We start from the raw sequence: 13,643 nt of genomic DNA, 5'->3' as shown, positions 1-13,643 counted from the left end.
TGGCACTTCCTCTACAGTTGGCTAAGCAGTTTGAAAGAAGGGCGCAGTTTGCTAGAGTTGGGCCTGGAAGCTTATGGGGAATAAATCAGAGAGGCAGTGATAGAAGCTATCTATGGCTGAAATTGCTAACCTCAGTTCTTCGGTCAGATCGCAAAACTTGGTGGAGTCCTGCTTCTGCTTTCTGTGGACAAAAATAGCAACTTAATGTGAGATCCTATATTCAATATATTCAAGGCTATCTAGAATTTAAAAATTGTGTCTCTGAAGGCGTAAAAACCAAACCTGTCTTCTGCTAAAAACCAACTAATTTTTTATCAAAGAGCTCTGGAAGGATAATTACAGATAATTCTCCATCCTCTTAAGTTTTACCACTTTCTTGACTTTACTCATTTTTATTCCCACTTCCTTGACACCCTACATCTAGTTTCCCTTGTCACAGCTCCAAAAGGAAGAAATATTTTCAGTGAACTTCATGGTACACGAAAGAAAACACTAAAAATACTTGCAGAAAATATATGTAGCATCTCAAAAACGGTACTTCATGCCAGAGGAGTGATCACCCATATAAATGCTTTTTTGATCTGATAGCCTTCAGCTGCCACATTAATTTGAATTTCTCTGGAGCCCATTCACCTTATCCACCCTTCTTTGTCCCCCATGCTAACCATCTTTCCTTATTAAAGCCGACACTTTTTCTTAGTTTGTATCTCCTAGACCTGTCAACAGTTGTCCTGCTGAGTTTGAGTCCAAGGGGCAGTGACACAGCAAGCAGTGTTGCCTTTCCTGGTAGAGCTCTGCTAATGACAGGCAGGGGAACCCTTCCCCAGTCCAGAGGAGGCAGAGATCAGTTGCCCTTGTTGACCAAGCACCTGGCAGACTCTTCCTGAACCTTGATCAAGACCTAGTATAGAGTCGAATCCATGGCTGTTCTCTGTCCCAGATCTCCCATCCTTGGGGCAGGTCTTGTGGTGGCTCACCACCTTTCCTGCCGGTACTTAACTTTGTGGTGAGATGAGTGTCCTGGTGAGGAAAACATACTCAGAATACTGATGCAGCCGTGGTGGGGAGAAGATGATCCAAGGTGATGGCTGATTTGAATCTTGAAAAACGTTATTATTCTGATTTCTAAGATATTTCACAAACAGAATTAGTAATAATTGTTATACTGTAGTTTAAAAACAAATTAGATTGGCCTGCATACAATTTGGGTTGACACAATTAAGCAGTTGGAAACATATTACATTTTTTATAACCTTTCATCCTATAATCACCTGTTTACCATAGTTGCCACAGGAGAAATTTTAGGTGGATTGTATGTCCTCCATTTAGGTACTTTTAGGAGGAGTGTGTAACTTTTGTTCCCATGCTTTGCGTTTCAGGAAACAGACCCAGACTTCGACCATTGTGCAGTCTGCATAGAAAGCTATAAACAGAATGATGTTGTCCGGATTCTGCCCTGCAAGTACGTCGGCTTTCTTTGTTTAAAGTAGAATGGTGCTAATGTGATTTGTGTATCTCCCTTTTGGAGTGGGTATCCGTTTGCTTTTGAGAGCCATTCTTACCCACAACTTTTCTGGTAGGAAGAGGCCTGGCTGCACACTGAACGTAGTGGTAAACAGAAATAATACAGAAGGACATCTTCATGCTGGCCCTGCCATTTCTGAGTCTTGCGGCCCTGGCAGCTCTACTGCAGACTTCAGCAAGAACTGACTGCAAACCCTCTCTACTTAAGAGAAAAATGGCTGGGGTGTATCAGTAGCCTAAAAGCAGTAAGGTCAAGAATTTTGATTTCTGTGATTTCTGTGGGTTTCAGATCTAGCCACTGATCCTCTCCTTCTCAGATCAAGGGTTGATCACTAGTCCCTCCAATAAAGCCTCAGCAGTGTCCACTTGGTACTGGGTACCAGAACTCTGCAATGGCAGGTGGCTTCTTTACCACTAGGCCACATGGCCGAAAGTGAAGAGGAACTAAAGAACCTCTTAATAACGGTTAAGGAGGAAAGTGAAAGAGCCACCTTAAGACTAAATATTAAATTAGGATCATGGCATCCGGCTCCATTACTGTATGGCAAATAGAAAGGGAGAAGATGAAAGTAGTGACAGATTTCCTCTTCTTGGGCTCCAGAATCACTGCAGATGGTGACTGCAGCCATGAAATCAGAAGACTGTTGCTTCTTGGCAGGAAAGCGATGACAAACCGAGACAGTGTGTTGAAAAGCAGGGATATTACTCTGCCGACAGGAGTCCATAGAGTCAAGGTTATGGTCTTCCCAGTGGTCAGGTATGGTTGTGAAAGCTGGACCATAAAGAAGGCAGAACGCCAAAGAATTTATGCCTTTGAAGTGTAGTGCTAGAAAAGACTCCTGGAAGTTCCTTGGACAGCGGGGAAATCAAACCAGTCAATCTTAAGGTAGATCAGTCCTGAATATTCACTGGAAAGACTGATCCTAACGGTGAAGCTTCAATATTTTGGTCATCTGATGCACGCAGACAACTCATTGGGAAAGTCCCTGATGCTAGGAAAGATCGAGGGCAGAAGGAGACAAGAGCATCAGAGGATAATGTGGTTGGATGGCATCACCGATGCAGTGAACATGAACTTGGGAAAACTTCAGGAGATGGTGAGAGACAGGGAGGCCTGGCATGCTGCAGTTCATGGGGTCACAAAGAGTCAGACATGAGTGGGCAACTGCGCAACAACCAGAACTCTAGGGCTTGGGTTAAGCCTTTGACTGGCCTTGGCTGTGTGAAGCGGGGGGCTGCTACGTGCTGTGTGCCTGCCCCGGGTCAGGCGCTCTGCTCTGTGCAGTTTGCATCCCCTCTCTCCCCGCTGTCCAGTGAGGTGTGGGGAAGCCGGTAGTGGAGCTTCCGGGGTCAGGGTCACGCGACTCAGAAATGCCAGCGCTGGTATAAAAATGGCCTTCTGCATTATTCCTACTCTTTACAGAGGGCCACATGCCTCCCTCAGAAAGGAGGATGTTCACCTGCACTCTGGTGCCCCCAAAAGAGTGTGTGGATTTCTCCCATGGTGCTATGCCAAGCTCGGGAGTATGAAACATTAAGATACACAGTCTGAGCACTGATTGGAAAAAATACCAAGTCACCTACCGAGAAGCCTAAAATCAAAAGCCTTCTCCTCTTCTCACTGAAAACTCATTCATATATCTCTTACCTTCTAATAATATGGAACACGTGAATGAATAAAATAATCAGTAGCAGTTGTCTCTGTGAGGCTACTGGTGTTAATTTACCTATTCACAAAGTTATACATTTTGAATCCAGAGAGATCTGGGTTTCTTTAAATCATGAATAATTCCATATATGGAAACGGAAAAACCAGGATTCTGGAAGTCACGTCATTTAGTTTACATGTTAAGGAAACCCTATAAAACTAAATGTCAGCTGTCCTGTAGAAAATTAAATTATCTAATTATAGTTTTTCAGATCTAAAACCTTGAAGCTAAAGGAAATACACATACAAACACAGTTGACCCCTGTACAACGCAGGTTTGAATTGCACCAGTTGACTTATTTCAGTAGTAAATACTGTAGTAATAGGTGATCAGCTGATAGTTGAATGTGCAGAACCATGAATACAGAAAAAAAGAAAGTGGAAGTGCTAGTCACTCAGTCGTGTATGACTCTGCAGCCCCTTGGACTGTAGCCCACCGGGCTCCTCTCTCTGTGGGATTTCACAGGAGTGGGTAGCCATTCCCTTGTCCAGGGGATCTTCCCAACCCAGGGACTGAACCTGGGTTTCCTGCATTGCAGACAGATTCTTTACCATCTGGGCCAGCGGGGAAGCCCACGAATTCAGAGGGCTGACTGTAAGGTTATAAGATTTTCAACTTGAGTGGGCGTCGGCACCCTAACCACTGCCCATCCACATTTGTTCAAGGATCAGCTGTACACATCAGGGGAAACGGTAGTGGGTACTTTATAAAGCATAATCAGCTCTTACTTGCTTTTAAAAACTGTTTTTACCTGCACAGATATCTTTTGAAACTGGAATAGCCAGGAAGAAGTCAAGTCTTTGCAGATTCTCTGTCTTTCTGTCTCAGTCCAGGGGCCCCTAGGACTGTCTGGGACCTAAGAATGAAGGCTTCCAAAGCTGTTAATGGTAATTAGTAAGGTGACAGTGTTTTCCTCAGGGGAGCCTGAGCTGAAGCTAGACTGTGCTGGGAAATTTGTTCCGTATTCTTTCTGTCCTTCAAGAATTGGCTTTTCTAGAGTCTCATTCCTGGTTCTCTTGTTTCCTTCCAAAGGTCAAGAATCAATGGGGAGCTTTCAGAAATACATACTGAGGGGAGCCCCAGGCTTGTTTGTTTTTATTAAGTACCAGGGGTGACTCTGATGCTGCAGGGCCGTGCCATCTATTGAAATGTGGAGCTGTGCTTGACCTTAGAAATTTCTTAGAATTTGACCTACCACCAAAGGAAGGGATCTCAACTTCTGTATTTGTTGTCTGCTTTCGAGTATTAGAATTGGACAGACAGAGTTTTTTTGCACCTGTGATTAAGACACTGCTCACAGGGTTGTCTTTTATTCCTGGATCATTGTCTAGATGACACTTCCCCTTTTACTTTGAAGCTAGTTGTAGCTTTCTCTGTGTTGCACAGCCTGCTCAGCAGAACATTTCCTCTAACTGAGCTGGGGACAATGGCATGATTCTGAGGTGTAGTAAAAACTAACTTTGCAATCAAGCAACGTTTTGTATGACCCAGGTTGACAGTTTTTTACCTAGAGCAAGGTCTTTCCACCTGGGCACTGTTGACATTCGGGACCAGACATTTCTTTGTTGGGCAGGCTTGAGGGGCTCCCCCTGCATTGCGAGTTACTTAGCAGTATCTTTGGCTCCACTTAGTAGGTGCCAGTAACACCCCCCACACATGGCCATTGACAACCACAGATGCCTCCAGTTGAGGACGCCTAACCTAGAGAATGGCTCCACACAAATACTCATCTTTATTCCACATCTTCTCCAAGCCTCTGTTTTCCCATGGATCCCTCTCAAGTACCTTTGAATTAACAACTCTTGTGTGCTTCTTGCTCTGGTCTCTCTCCCTCAGATACTCTGCCTTCCCTCTGTAGTCTTTGGGTCATTAAAACTGGTCTGATGTGTGACTCGGCTATGTCTTCTCTAGCTCTGGTTGCCGGACAGCTCTGGTGCCTGGAAGGCTAGCTGGGCCTGGAGCACTGCCCAGAGCCCCTCTTTTCCCCTGGTCACCTCTCCCTTCTCCTCACGCAGCACATCCAGGGGTATCTATTCTCCTTAAACATCTTCACTCATCCCTTTATTCCTCACTCTCATCAGATAACTTCACCATTATCTTCACAGAAACCAATGGCTGTTAGTTGAAATTCTCCTGGCTTACTGATCCTAAGCCTTCACGCGTACCTGCCTCCACACCCTCCCTTGCAACCTTGCCTCCCGTCAGGACAGAGGACTACCTCCTTGGTTCTAATGTGCTTTTTCAACCTGGGCCTCTGTGTGCCAACACCTTCCCATCCTTGAGACCTAGCTCTATTGACTGTTTGCTCCCTCCAGTTCTTGTTCTTTCTGTCTCTGCCCACCAGCATTTCATCATGCTCAAGCATTTCCTCTCCAGTTTGTATAACTCGCTTTCAAACCCAACTCTGAAGCTGTGCCACCCTACAGCTTCTCCCTTTTACAGCCAGATTCTGAAAATCAGCTGCACTCACTGTCTCTTCCCAAGTAAGGCAGGAAGAAAGTACAGATGCCTTTATGTCTGTTTGTCCTTCCTTTTAACATACCTACCCCAAGACTGAACTAAAACTTCCCACAGAGAGCAAACCTCTCGTGGATTGCTGCTTCTTGCTGCATGGCCTTTACTCCTTACCTTTGTCACGTTAATTTCCTGAGGACAGATGGCAGTCAGCACCACACTGGGACCTCCTCCTCGTGTCAGCTGATCAGTCAGCCGTCCTCTGGATGTTAGCCAACACATCTTAGAAACTGGAAAACTGACGCCCTGTTTTGCACCTCTTCTATTTAAAGGTCAGCCACAAAATTTTTAGTGGTTAAAAACACTTTTCAGAAGTAGAGTGCTGCAGCTCGGCTCATTGTATGTCTAAGATGCCACCTCGGAAGCTAAAGTGGGTCAGTCACCTGGCGGCTGGCAGAGGCACTGTTGTGATGCCCCCTCCTCAGAGGGAAAGCCTATTTAAACAGTGTCTCCTGCCAGTCCTAGTTCGGGGAAAAGAGGAGTTCCTGTCTCTGACCTTTAGTAATCCTGGATCCTTTTATATTTGCCAGGTTCTTGCACGGCACCAAGAGGCTGCAGAGCTGTGAAAACAACTCGCCTTCAATGTAGACGCCTCACCCCACCCCCAGCCATTGTTCTGATCACTCTAGCTTACAGTGCATTGGGAAGTAGGAGAGTGGGAAGGCATTGTGTTTTAATGTTACTGGTTTTGTTCCCTTTTCTGTTCTATACTTCCACATATCCCAAAGTATTTCTGTATCCCAGAGTATCTCTAATAGGAATAAAGGACTTTTCTGAAGCTCTGATACACTTGTCCTTTACACGTTTCACTGTTCCTCAACGCATCACCCGCTTTCCGTCTGTGTACACTGCTCAGCCCTAAGTGTGTTGGGCCCTTTTCTGTGTTTATGTGCGTTTTTATTATTCGGGTCTTTTTAGAACAGTGGGAAGGGGTTCTTTCCAGGGCTGACTGGCCCCACGTGCCCATCTGAGGTGTCTGTGGATGCCTTTCATACATCTCCAAGCCTGTAAGAGGTCACTCTGGCACGGGCGTGCAGAGACCCAAGGCACGCTCAAGTGTTCTGACCGTGTAGCAGGAGTTGTGTGGAATATTGGCATTACTTTGCCTGGTTGTATGTTTAATAATACCTTTTATTTGCATATCCTTGGTGCCTTTTCTAAGTTTTCCACTTACTGCTCCAAACAGCCTCACGAGTTAGATGGCAGGCAGCCTTCCCCACTGTGCTTCTCCCCCGCAGTGTTCAGATGATACAGCTGGTAGTCAGAAAGCGCTGTTTGTCACAGCTCGGGCTGTCGTAGGAGCAGAACTTTGCCCAGGAGGAAGGGAAGGCCATGTGGAGTTTGGTTAACAGCAGACCCGAGGAGACAGAAGCAAGAGGTCAAGAAAACAGGTGACGAAGAAGAGATGGGCAAATACAGGGCAGCCCTTCACCACAGAGCTGTCAGTGTCCCGAGGGAGAGTGATGGGCTGGTGTCAGGAGGGCCAGCAGGTGAAGAGAGGTGTGCTGTGGGAATTAGACATGCTTTCTGGGCCAGCTGCAGGAGCTAGACTGTTGAAATCCTGGAAAGAGCGTGGCTGGAGGAAGAAGTTTGGGAGGGAGGGAGGAAGGGGCAGCTTGCTGGCTGGGGTGGGGACTGAGGGTGGGAAAGCCATAGGGTGGGCAGATAGCCTAAAGGAAAAGGGTTTTTTATGGAGAAAAAAAAAACAAAAAAACTTTCTGATTTTGAGTTAGCTAAGGAAGAGAGGCTTTCTTTCCCAGCTTGTCCCTGGAGAACTTGGTCTTTGTTTCCCTTCATTACAGTGCTCCACAGGGAACCAGACACTTTCTTTTAGATCAACAAACCTACAAGGGAACACTTAAGGACCCTGACATAAGAGAAATCCGTTTATAACTAAGGTTAAAGGGACAGAGAACACTCAACTTACACAGCTTTAAAAATTAAGGGATTAAACCATTTTGTTCATTCCAAATAACCGGTAATAGAAAAGAAAAGCTAGGTAATAAGAAAAGAGGAAAGCGGAAACACTGGTAAGAAGGGAAGGTAAAAACCAGCAGTGCTGGCTTAAACCAGGATTTCCACAGACAACTGGTTCAGGTCAGCTCCCCAACACCACAGCGGCTGCACCAGAGGTCACACAACCTTCTCTTGTCACCTGCCAACTGGCCCAAGTCCACTGTCCACACTGCATCGAACTGGCTGAGAGCACCTTCCCAGCCCCCCATCTCTGCCAACGCTGACAAAACCCTCATGGGTCCATAGACCTCCCAGAAACATTGCCAGATAAAGGCAGATGCACCCTTGCAGTGAGGAGGAGCTGTCATTCATGTAAGGCCTAAAGGGGTCTGTATCTGAAGAAAGGACTGGAGGCCTTGTTCTTATCTTTCTTAGGCCAGCCACAGCCAACACCGTTCACAGCTGCTGGGGCATAGTCCCCACCTCTGAGAATACCCTCAGTGGAGTTCTGGGGCAAGCCTTTATCTCCCTTTCAGAGTACGCTCTAGACGCAAGGAAGAGTAAACAGACGTGACAGTGTGTTATATATACTGAGTTTAGGCCTTGCCTATGGTTTGATAACTTTCACCTCTTAAGTGAAAACCTTCACGGGCGATGAGGTTCTGATTCGTTGTGTAAGTTTCAGACTGTGTGTACTAAGTCGCTTCAGTCGTGTCTGACTGTTTGCGACCCCATGGGCTGTAGCCCACCAAGCTCCTCTGTCCATGGGATTCTTCAGGCAAGAATACTGGAGTGGGTTGCCAAGCCCTCCCACAGGGGAGATTCGCAACCCAGGGATGGAACTGGCGTCTCTTATGTCTCCCACACTGGCAGGCGGGTCCTTTACTGCTAGCACCACCGTTTAGTTGCCAATATCTTCATTCTTGGGCTTCTCAGGTGACTAAGTGGGTAGAGAAGCTGCTTGTCATGCAGGAGATGTGGGCAGAGTCGGACACGACTGAGCACGCACGCACGCACATCTTGATTCTTCCCCCAAAAAGTGGGCACAAGGCTGCCAAGGGATGATCGGTTATTTGGGTTGAAACTATCAGCGTGAATGTTTCTTCCAAATCCCAATTAAAACAGTGAGTTTTCTAAATCTCGTACTTTTTTAAGTAAAAGCTGCGTTTTAAAACAGGTATATATATTTTGAAAAGGTATACGTAACTACTTATAAGCTAATATATAAATTACAAATTAACAACATTTAAAAAGCATATGATGGTTCAACTTGGTATCTTTCTCAGAATTTCTTTTCTCTTATCCCGAGACTGTGATGAGCCAATGGTGCCCAGAATGCCTGTCCTGGCCCCTGTCTCTGCCCCTGCCCCTGCCCCACTGGCCAGGACTCTGGGGCTTCCTTGTGGCCTCATTTCAGGTTCTCAGAGCTACCACAGGGAGGTACAGGAGCTTGAGAAATGATTTCAACAGCTCCCTCACTGTCTTTTCTCCTTTCCATAGGGCACAGGCAACTTCTTCAAGAATGCAAAGCCCTCCATGACTTATTTCCAGTCACAAGGATGTGACTGTCCACTCTCTGGAATAAAAATCACCCATCCTCTCTCCCTTCAACATTTCAGCTAAAAACTGCTGGTTAAATGTTATCTGAGTTCTAAGCACAGCTCATCCCTAAAAATAGTCCCAACTACCCTGTAACTTTACAAGCATTTAACTTGGGTTGCTTAGAAGTCTTTTTTTTTTTTTTTTTTTTTTTTTTCATTTATTTATTTTTTTGTTTTTACCTTTGGTTTTTTTTTTTAATTGGAGGAAAATTGCTTTTACAGTGTTGTGTTGGTTTCTGCTATACAACAACGTAAATCAGCCATAATCAGACATACATCACCTCCCTCTTGAGCATCCCTCCCCTCCCCCCTCCCCACCCATCTAGGTACTCACAGAGTGCCAGGCTGGGCTCCCTGTCTATCTGTTTTACAAGAACTCTTTAAATAATGTTTTAAACAACATTTAAACAGAAGTCCATGAAACTAACTATATAGAGTTTAAACTCCTGGTTAATATTTAACTCCTGGTTAGTACTTCCCTGGTGGCTCAGACAGAAAAGCGTCTGTCTACCGTGCGGGAGACCCGGGTTCGATCCCTGGGTCGGGAAGATTCCCTGGAGAAGGAAATGGCAACCCACTCCAGTACTATTGCCTGGAGAATCCCATGGACAGAGGCGCCTGGTAGGCTACAGTCCCTGGGGTCGCAAAAGAGTCGGACACAACTGAGCGACTTCATTTCACTTTACTTCACTTAGTATTTTTTGAAATCCTGTTTTTCTGCTTTAGATATTGGAAACAACTGATTTACAAGATACAGTTATCTTGATTCTTAGATTTCCTACTTCTCCTCAAATCTTTGTTTGGAATTTGGTGGAATAAAACCACACAGCCAAGTACTACTTATCATTTCTCATTATACAGTGCTGTTAACATACGAGATTGGGTTTAGGAGATTTTCTGCCAGTTCTGTTCTAGTACATCCCCAGTATTTGTCTCTTGGGACCAAACAGACTAACTAAAAATTTTATTTATTTACATTTTGACCTAAGAGTTTCTCAGGATATAATTTGTGATATAATTCTCCTTTTTTTTATTTTAATAGGCATGTTTTCCACAAATCCTGCGTGGATCCCTGGCTTAGTGAACATTGTACCTGTCCTATGTGCAAACTTAATATTTTGAAGGCCCTGGGCATTGTGGTATGTTTCCTATTTTGTTGATGCTTCTGTGTCGTTTTACCTCTAAGCGTAACATAACATAGGCTTTCTCTGCCAGATAGTCTTGTTGGTCCAATACTACAATTTTCCCACATCAAAGTCCAGCCCCCATCAGAGAACTCATGGAAGAGCAGCTGAGGAACTGTGCCAGTCTGCTTTAAAGCATGCTTCTGTTGGTGGTAGGTGTGTGCCAAGGAACTCAGGTAGAAAGAAGGATGTGATTTTCCTGTATTCCAGTATCTTTTTTTTTTTTTTTTTAAGGAGTAGAATGCGGATTTTTAACTGTAGTCCAGCAGTAATTTTTTTTTTTCCAGTAGTAATTTTTTCTGCATTCAACATGGCGTAAAACCGTGTCATTACTTATGTCTCTTCTCTTGAATTTGGCTTTGCTCTCCTAGATGTTGGTAATTGCAGTCAGTGAGGGTAGGCAGTGCCAGCCCTGAGCTGATCTCTGACAGCTAGGTAGGGGCTTCGGTTGGGTGCCAGCCACATAGAGCGTTTCAGCCATAGCCAGGTGAGCCAGCGTTGACTACCTGAGGACCTTGGAGTTCTTTCAAGAGTGATTGAATAATCTCCATGTAGAGAAGAAAGTTTATGTTGACCCAACAGATGAATTCTTCATTTTAGCCTTGCAGATCTGAATAATCCTATTTAAAATATGCTATCAGATGACATTTTAGGAGCAATCCAGTTAGGTAGTAGTGCCCCGTTTATCCTCCCATCTTCAAAGATCATGTCAGTGATTCGTAGTTTCCTTACCTCTTAACTTGACACTGCCCTAGATAATCCCTTCTGGTGAGGGCCGTCCTTGAGACTGTCTGGCAGCGTCCCTGGCCTTCCATATCCACTATTTAGTGGATGATAGTAGCCTTTAGCCCCACAGCACTCTATTCCTCTCCCTTAGCATTAGATGCTTAAATTTTGAAACAGGTTTTTTTAGAGTCAGAAGACTTTTCAGTGTTGATCTACTCTTGGTTGTATGCTTTCTTTATGTTTTAAAGGTGAAATATATTTAAAGCCTGACTAGGAAATAGATGAGGTGTTAAAGAACAGTTAATAGGGTGAAAGGGATATTGTATGTTATCTGTGTTAACACATGCACCAAAGTGATACTGCACTGTCAACTTTATAATAATAATAATAATAATGAATCTTTTTGCCTGTGAGCCATGTTCACAAAAAGTTGTCCTTTATAAAGATGAAGTATCCAGTTTTCTCAGTTCTACAGTGGATTTTGGCTTTCCTTTGTATCATTTTGGGGAATAAATCATCTGTTTCTTTTAAATAAAAACTCTTGAACAAGAATGGAAAGTGTAAATGGGGGCGGGGGAGAAATAAGAGGAAATCACATGGAAAAAACTGATAAAATCTTTTCAACAGGAATGTCAAGCATTTAGAATTTGAAAAAAGGATCTGTTAATCTTACAAGCACTTTTAACCTGGAAATATTTTGCAGCCAAATTTACCGTGTACTGATAATGTAGCATTTGATATGGAAAGGCTCACCAGAACCCAAGCAGTTAACCGAAGATCGGCCCTAGGTGAGCTCGCCAGCGACAACTCCCTTGGCCTCGAGCCACTTCGCACTTCGGGGATCTCGCCTCTTCCTCAGGATGGCGAGCTCACTCCTCGAACAGGAGAGATCAACATCGCAGTAACAAGTAAGTGGGCCCTGTGCCCGGGGCATGGGACTGGCTTGCCGCTGATATTTGACGTGTGGTGAAGAGTTGAGGCGATCGGCCACCGGGGCCAATGACTTAGAAAAGTCTGTAACTGAGAAAGTCATGGGTGCTTTTGTTAAAACAGATATTTGTAATCATGGAACTTGTGTATCTGTATGTCACTAAGGATTATAGTTGCCATTTGATGAGCAGTTGACCAGACGTCTGTCTCACTAGCTGCTCGTCAGCCTGTTTTGAAGTGGTGGTGTTGCACGCAGGGGTGTGAGGTGGGGCGTCCGCAGCGCCACAGGTGTCTGTGTAACTGAGCCCCAGTGCTCTCTAGTTTCTTTGCTGCAAGAAACAGTGAAACACTCATCCAGAATCTGAACCTAAAACTCACAACTTTAAGAACAGTTGAGATAGCCAGCTGCTGCTCACTGTAGTTTGCACTTTTATGAAATTTGGCATCTTGGTATAATTGTACAAGAGGTGTGAGAAAAGCCATAAGATAATCTACTTTTAAAAAATGTTCTGGGCTAGTTATGAATGTCATGATTGTTGAAATGTTGACAAGAAAAAAAAATGCTTTGAGTGCTTTGATGGCCTTACCAAAGTATGAGTGGGCTGGCAGGCGTGTGAGTGGACATTCACCTGTAACAAGCCAGCTGTTTCCAGTCCATCCTTTGTGTTAGTCTCTTCTAACAACCTTTCACCCCATCTTCCTCATCACCACTCTGGTGCTGCCTTTTTCCGTATATGCTGTGCTTGCCTATAGCTTCAAGCCCTAACCCTAATGGGACTCCTTTCAACTTCTGGGAGTCAGTAAAATAGATAGAACTATTACAAAAAGACATTTCCCTTTAGAAGTAAGACTTGGGTGGTCTATTCAATTGATTTATACATGTTTTTAGCCAGCCAAAAATTGTTAGAAAATGATTTTTCAGGTTTTATTCTCATTTGTTTAAACTCAAGGAGAGTTTGTTAAGTTATAGAATCAGTAAAACTATTATTTGGTACATTTTGGCTAATTTCTTACCATTTCCCAGTGGTTTGTTTTAACAGCATTTCATGTTTTCCTGTTTTGACATTTAGGTTTTATGGGCTAGATTTTTTTTAAATGATGTAATAATAATAAAGGAGACAAAGGTTGCCTGTTTATTAATGAGTTATTGGTAGGTCTTTCATTGATCAACATTTATTGAGCACCTACTACTATATTAAGTAATTATTGCATTATATTTTATATAGAAATATCCTTTCAAAATCTTACATTTTGATGATAAAAATTATTACTTCATGTGTCAAATTAATCACCTTTAGCAAATGTGTACATGTTAAAATGAAATTCATGTGGTTAAATTAGACCAAAGCTGCTTCTCCATTAAGCCCCAAGCTCTGCAGTGCCATAGTAACTGCAGCGCGTTCAGCCAGCATCCACTGTTTGCAAGGCACTGTGCTAAATACACACTGGGGAGGACAGAGGTGGCCGAGACCCTGCCACAGAGGATCGGTGCTAAAATA

The 13,643-nt window shown here is 44.1% G+C and overlaps 1 protein-coding gene and 1 long non-coding RNA gene across 3 annotated transcripts in view; both read left to right on the top strand.

Annotated features, from left to right (window-relative positions):
- RNF130 (ring finger protein 130) overlaps nt 1-13,643 on the top strand; it is a 139,523-nt gene that overhangs the window by 113,685 nt on the left and 12,195 nt on the right. For both annotated transcript variants that reach the window (XM_018051614.1, XM_018051615.1), the window contains 3 exons: nt 1,380-1,462; nt 10,347-10,443; nt 11,918-12,122. In XM_018051614.1, coding sequence (XP_017907103.1) covers nt 1,380-1,462; nt 10,347-10,443; nt 11,918-12,122 — 385 coding nt within the window. The remainder of the gene's footprint in view (nt 1-1,379; nt 1,463-10,346; nt 10,444-11,917; nt 12,123-13,643) is intronic.
- Nucleotides 3,775-6,532, top strand: LOC108636409. Its single transcript, XR_001918388.1, has 2 exons — nt 3,775-6,019; nt 6,278-6,532. It is a non-coding gene; the product is annotated as an uncharacterized LOC108636409 (long non-coding RNA).

Source organism: Capra hircus, chromosome 7 (genome assembly GCF_001704415.2).
Source record: "Capra hircus breed San Clemente chromosome 7, ASM170441v1, whole genome shotgun sequence".
NCBI lineage: Eukaryota > Metazoa > Chordata > Mammalia > Artiodactyla > Bovidae > Capra > Capra hircus.
This window is presented reverse-complemented; position numbering and strand designations above follow the sequence as displayed.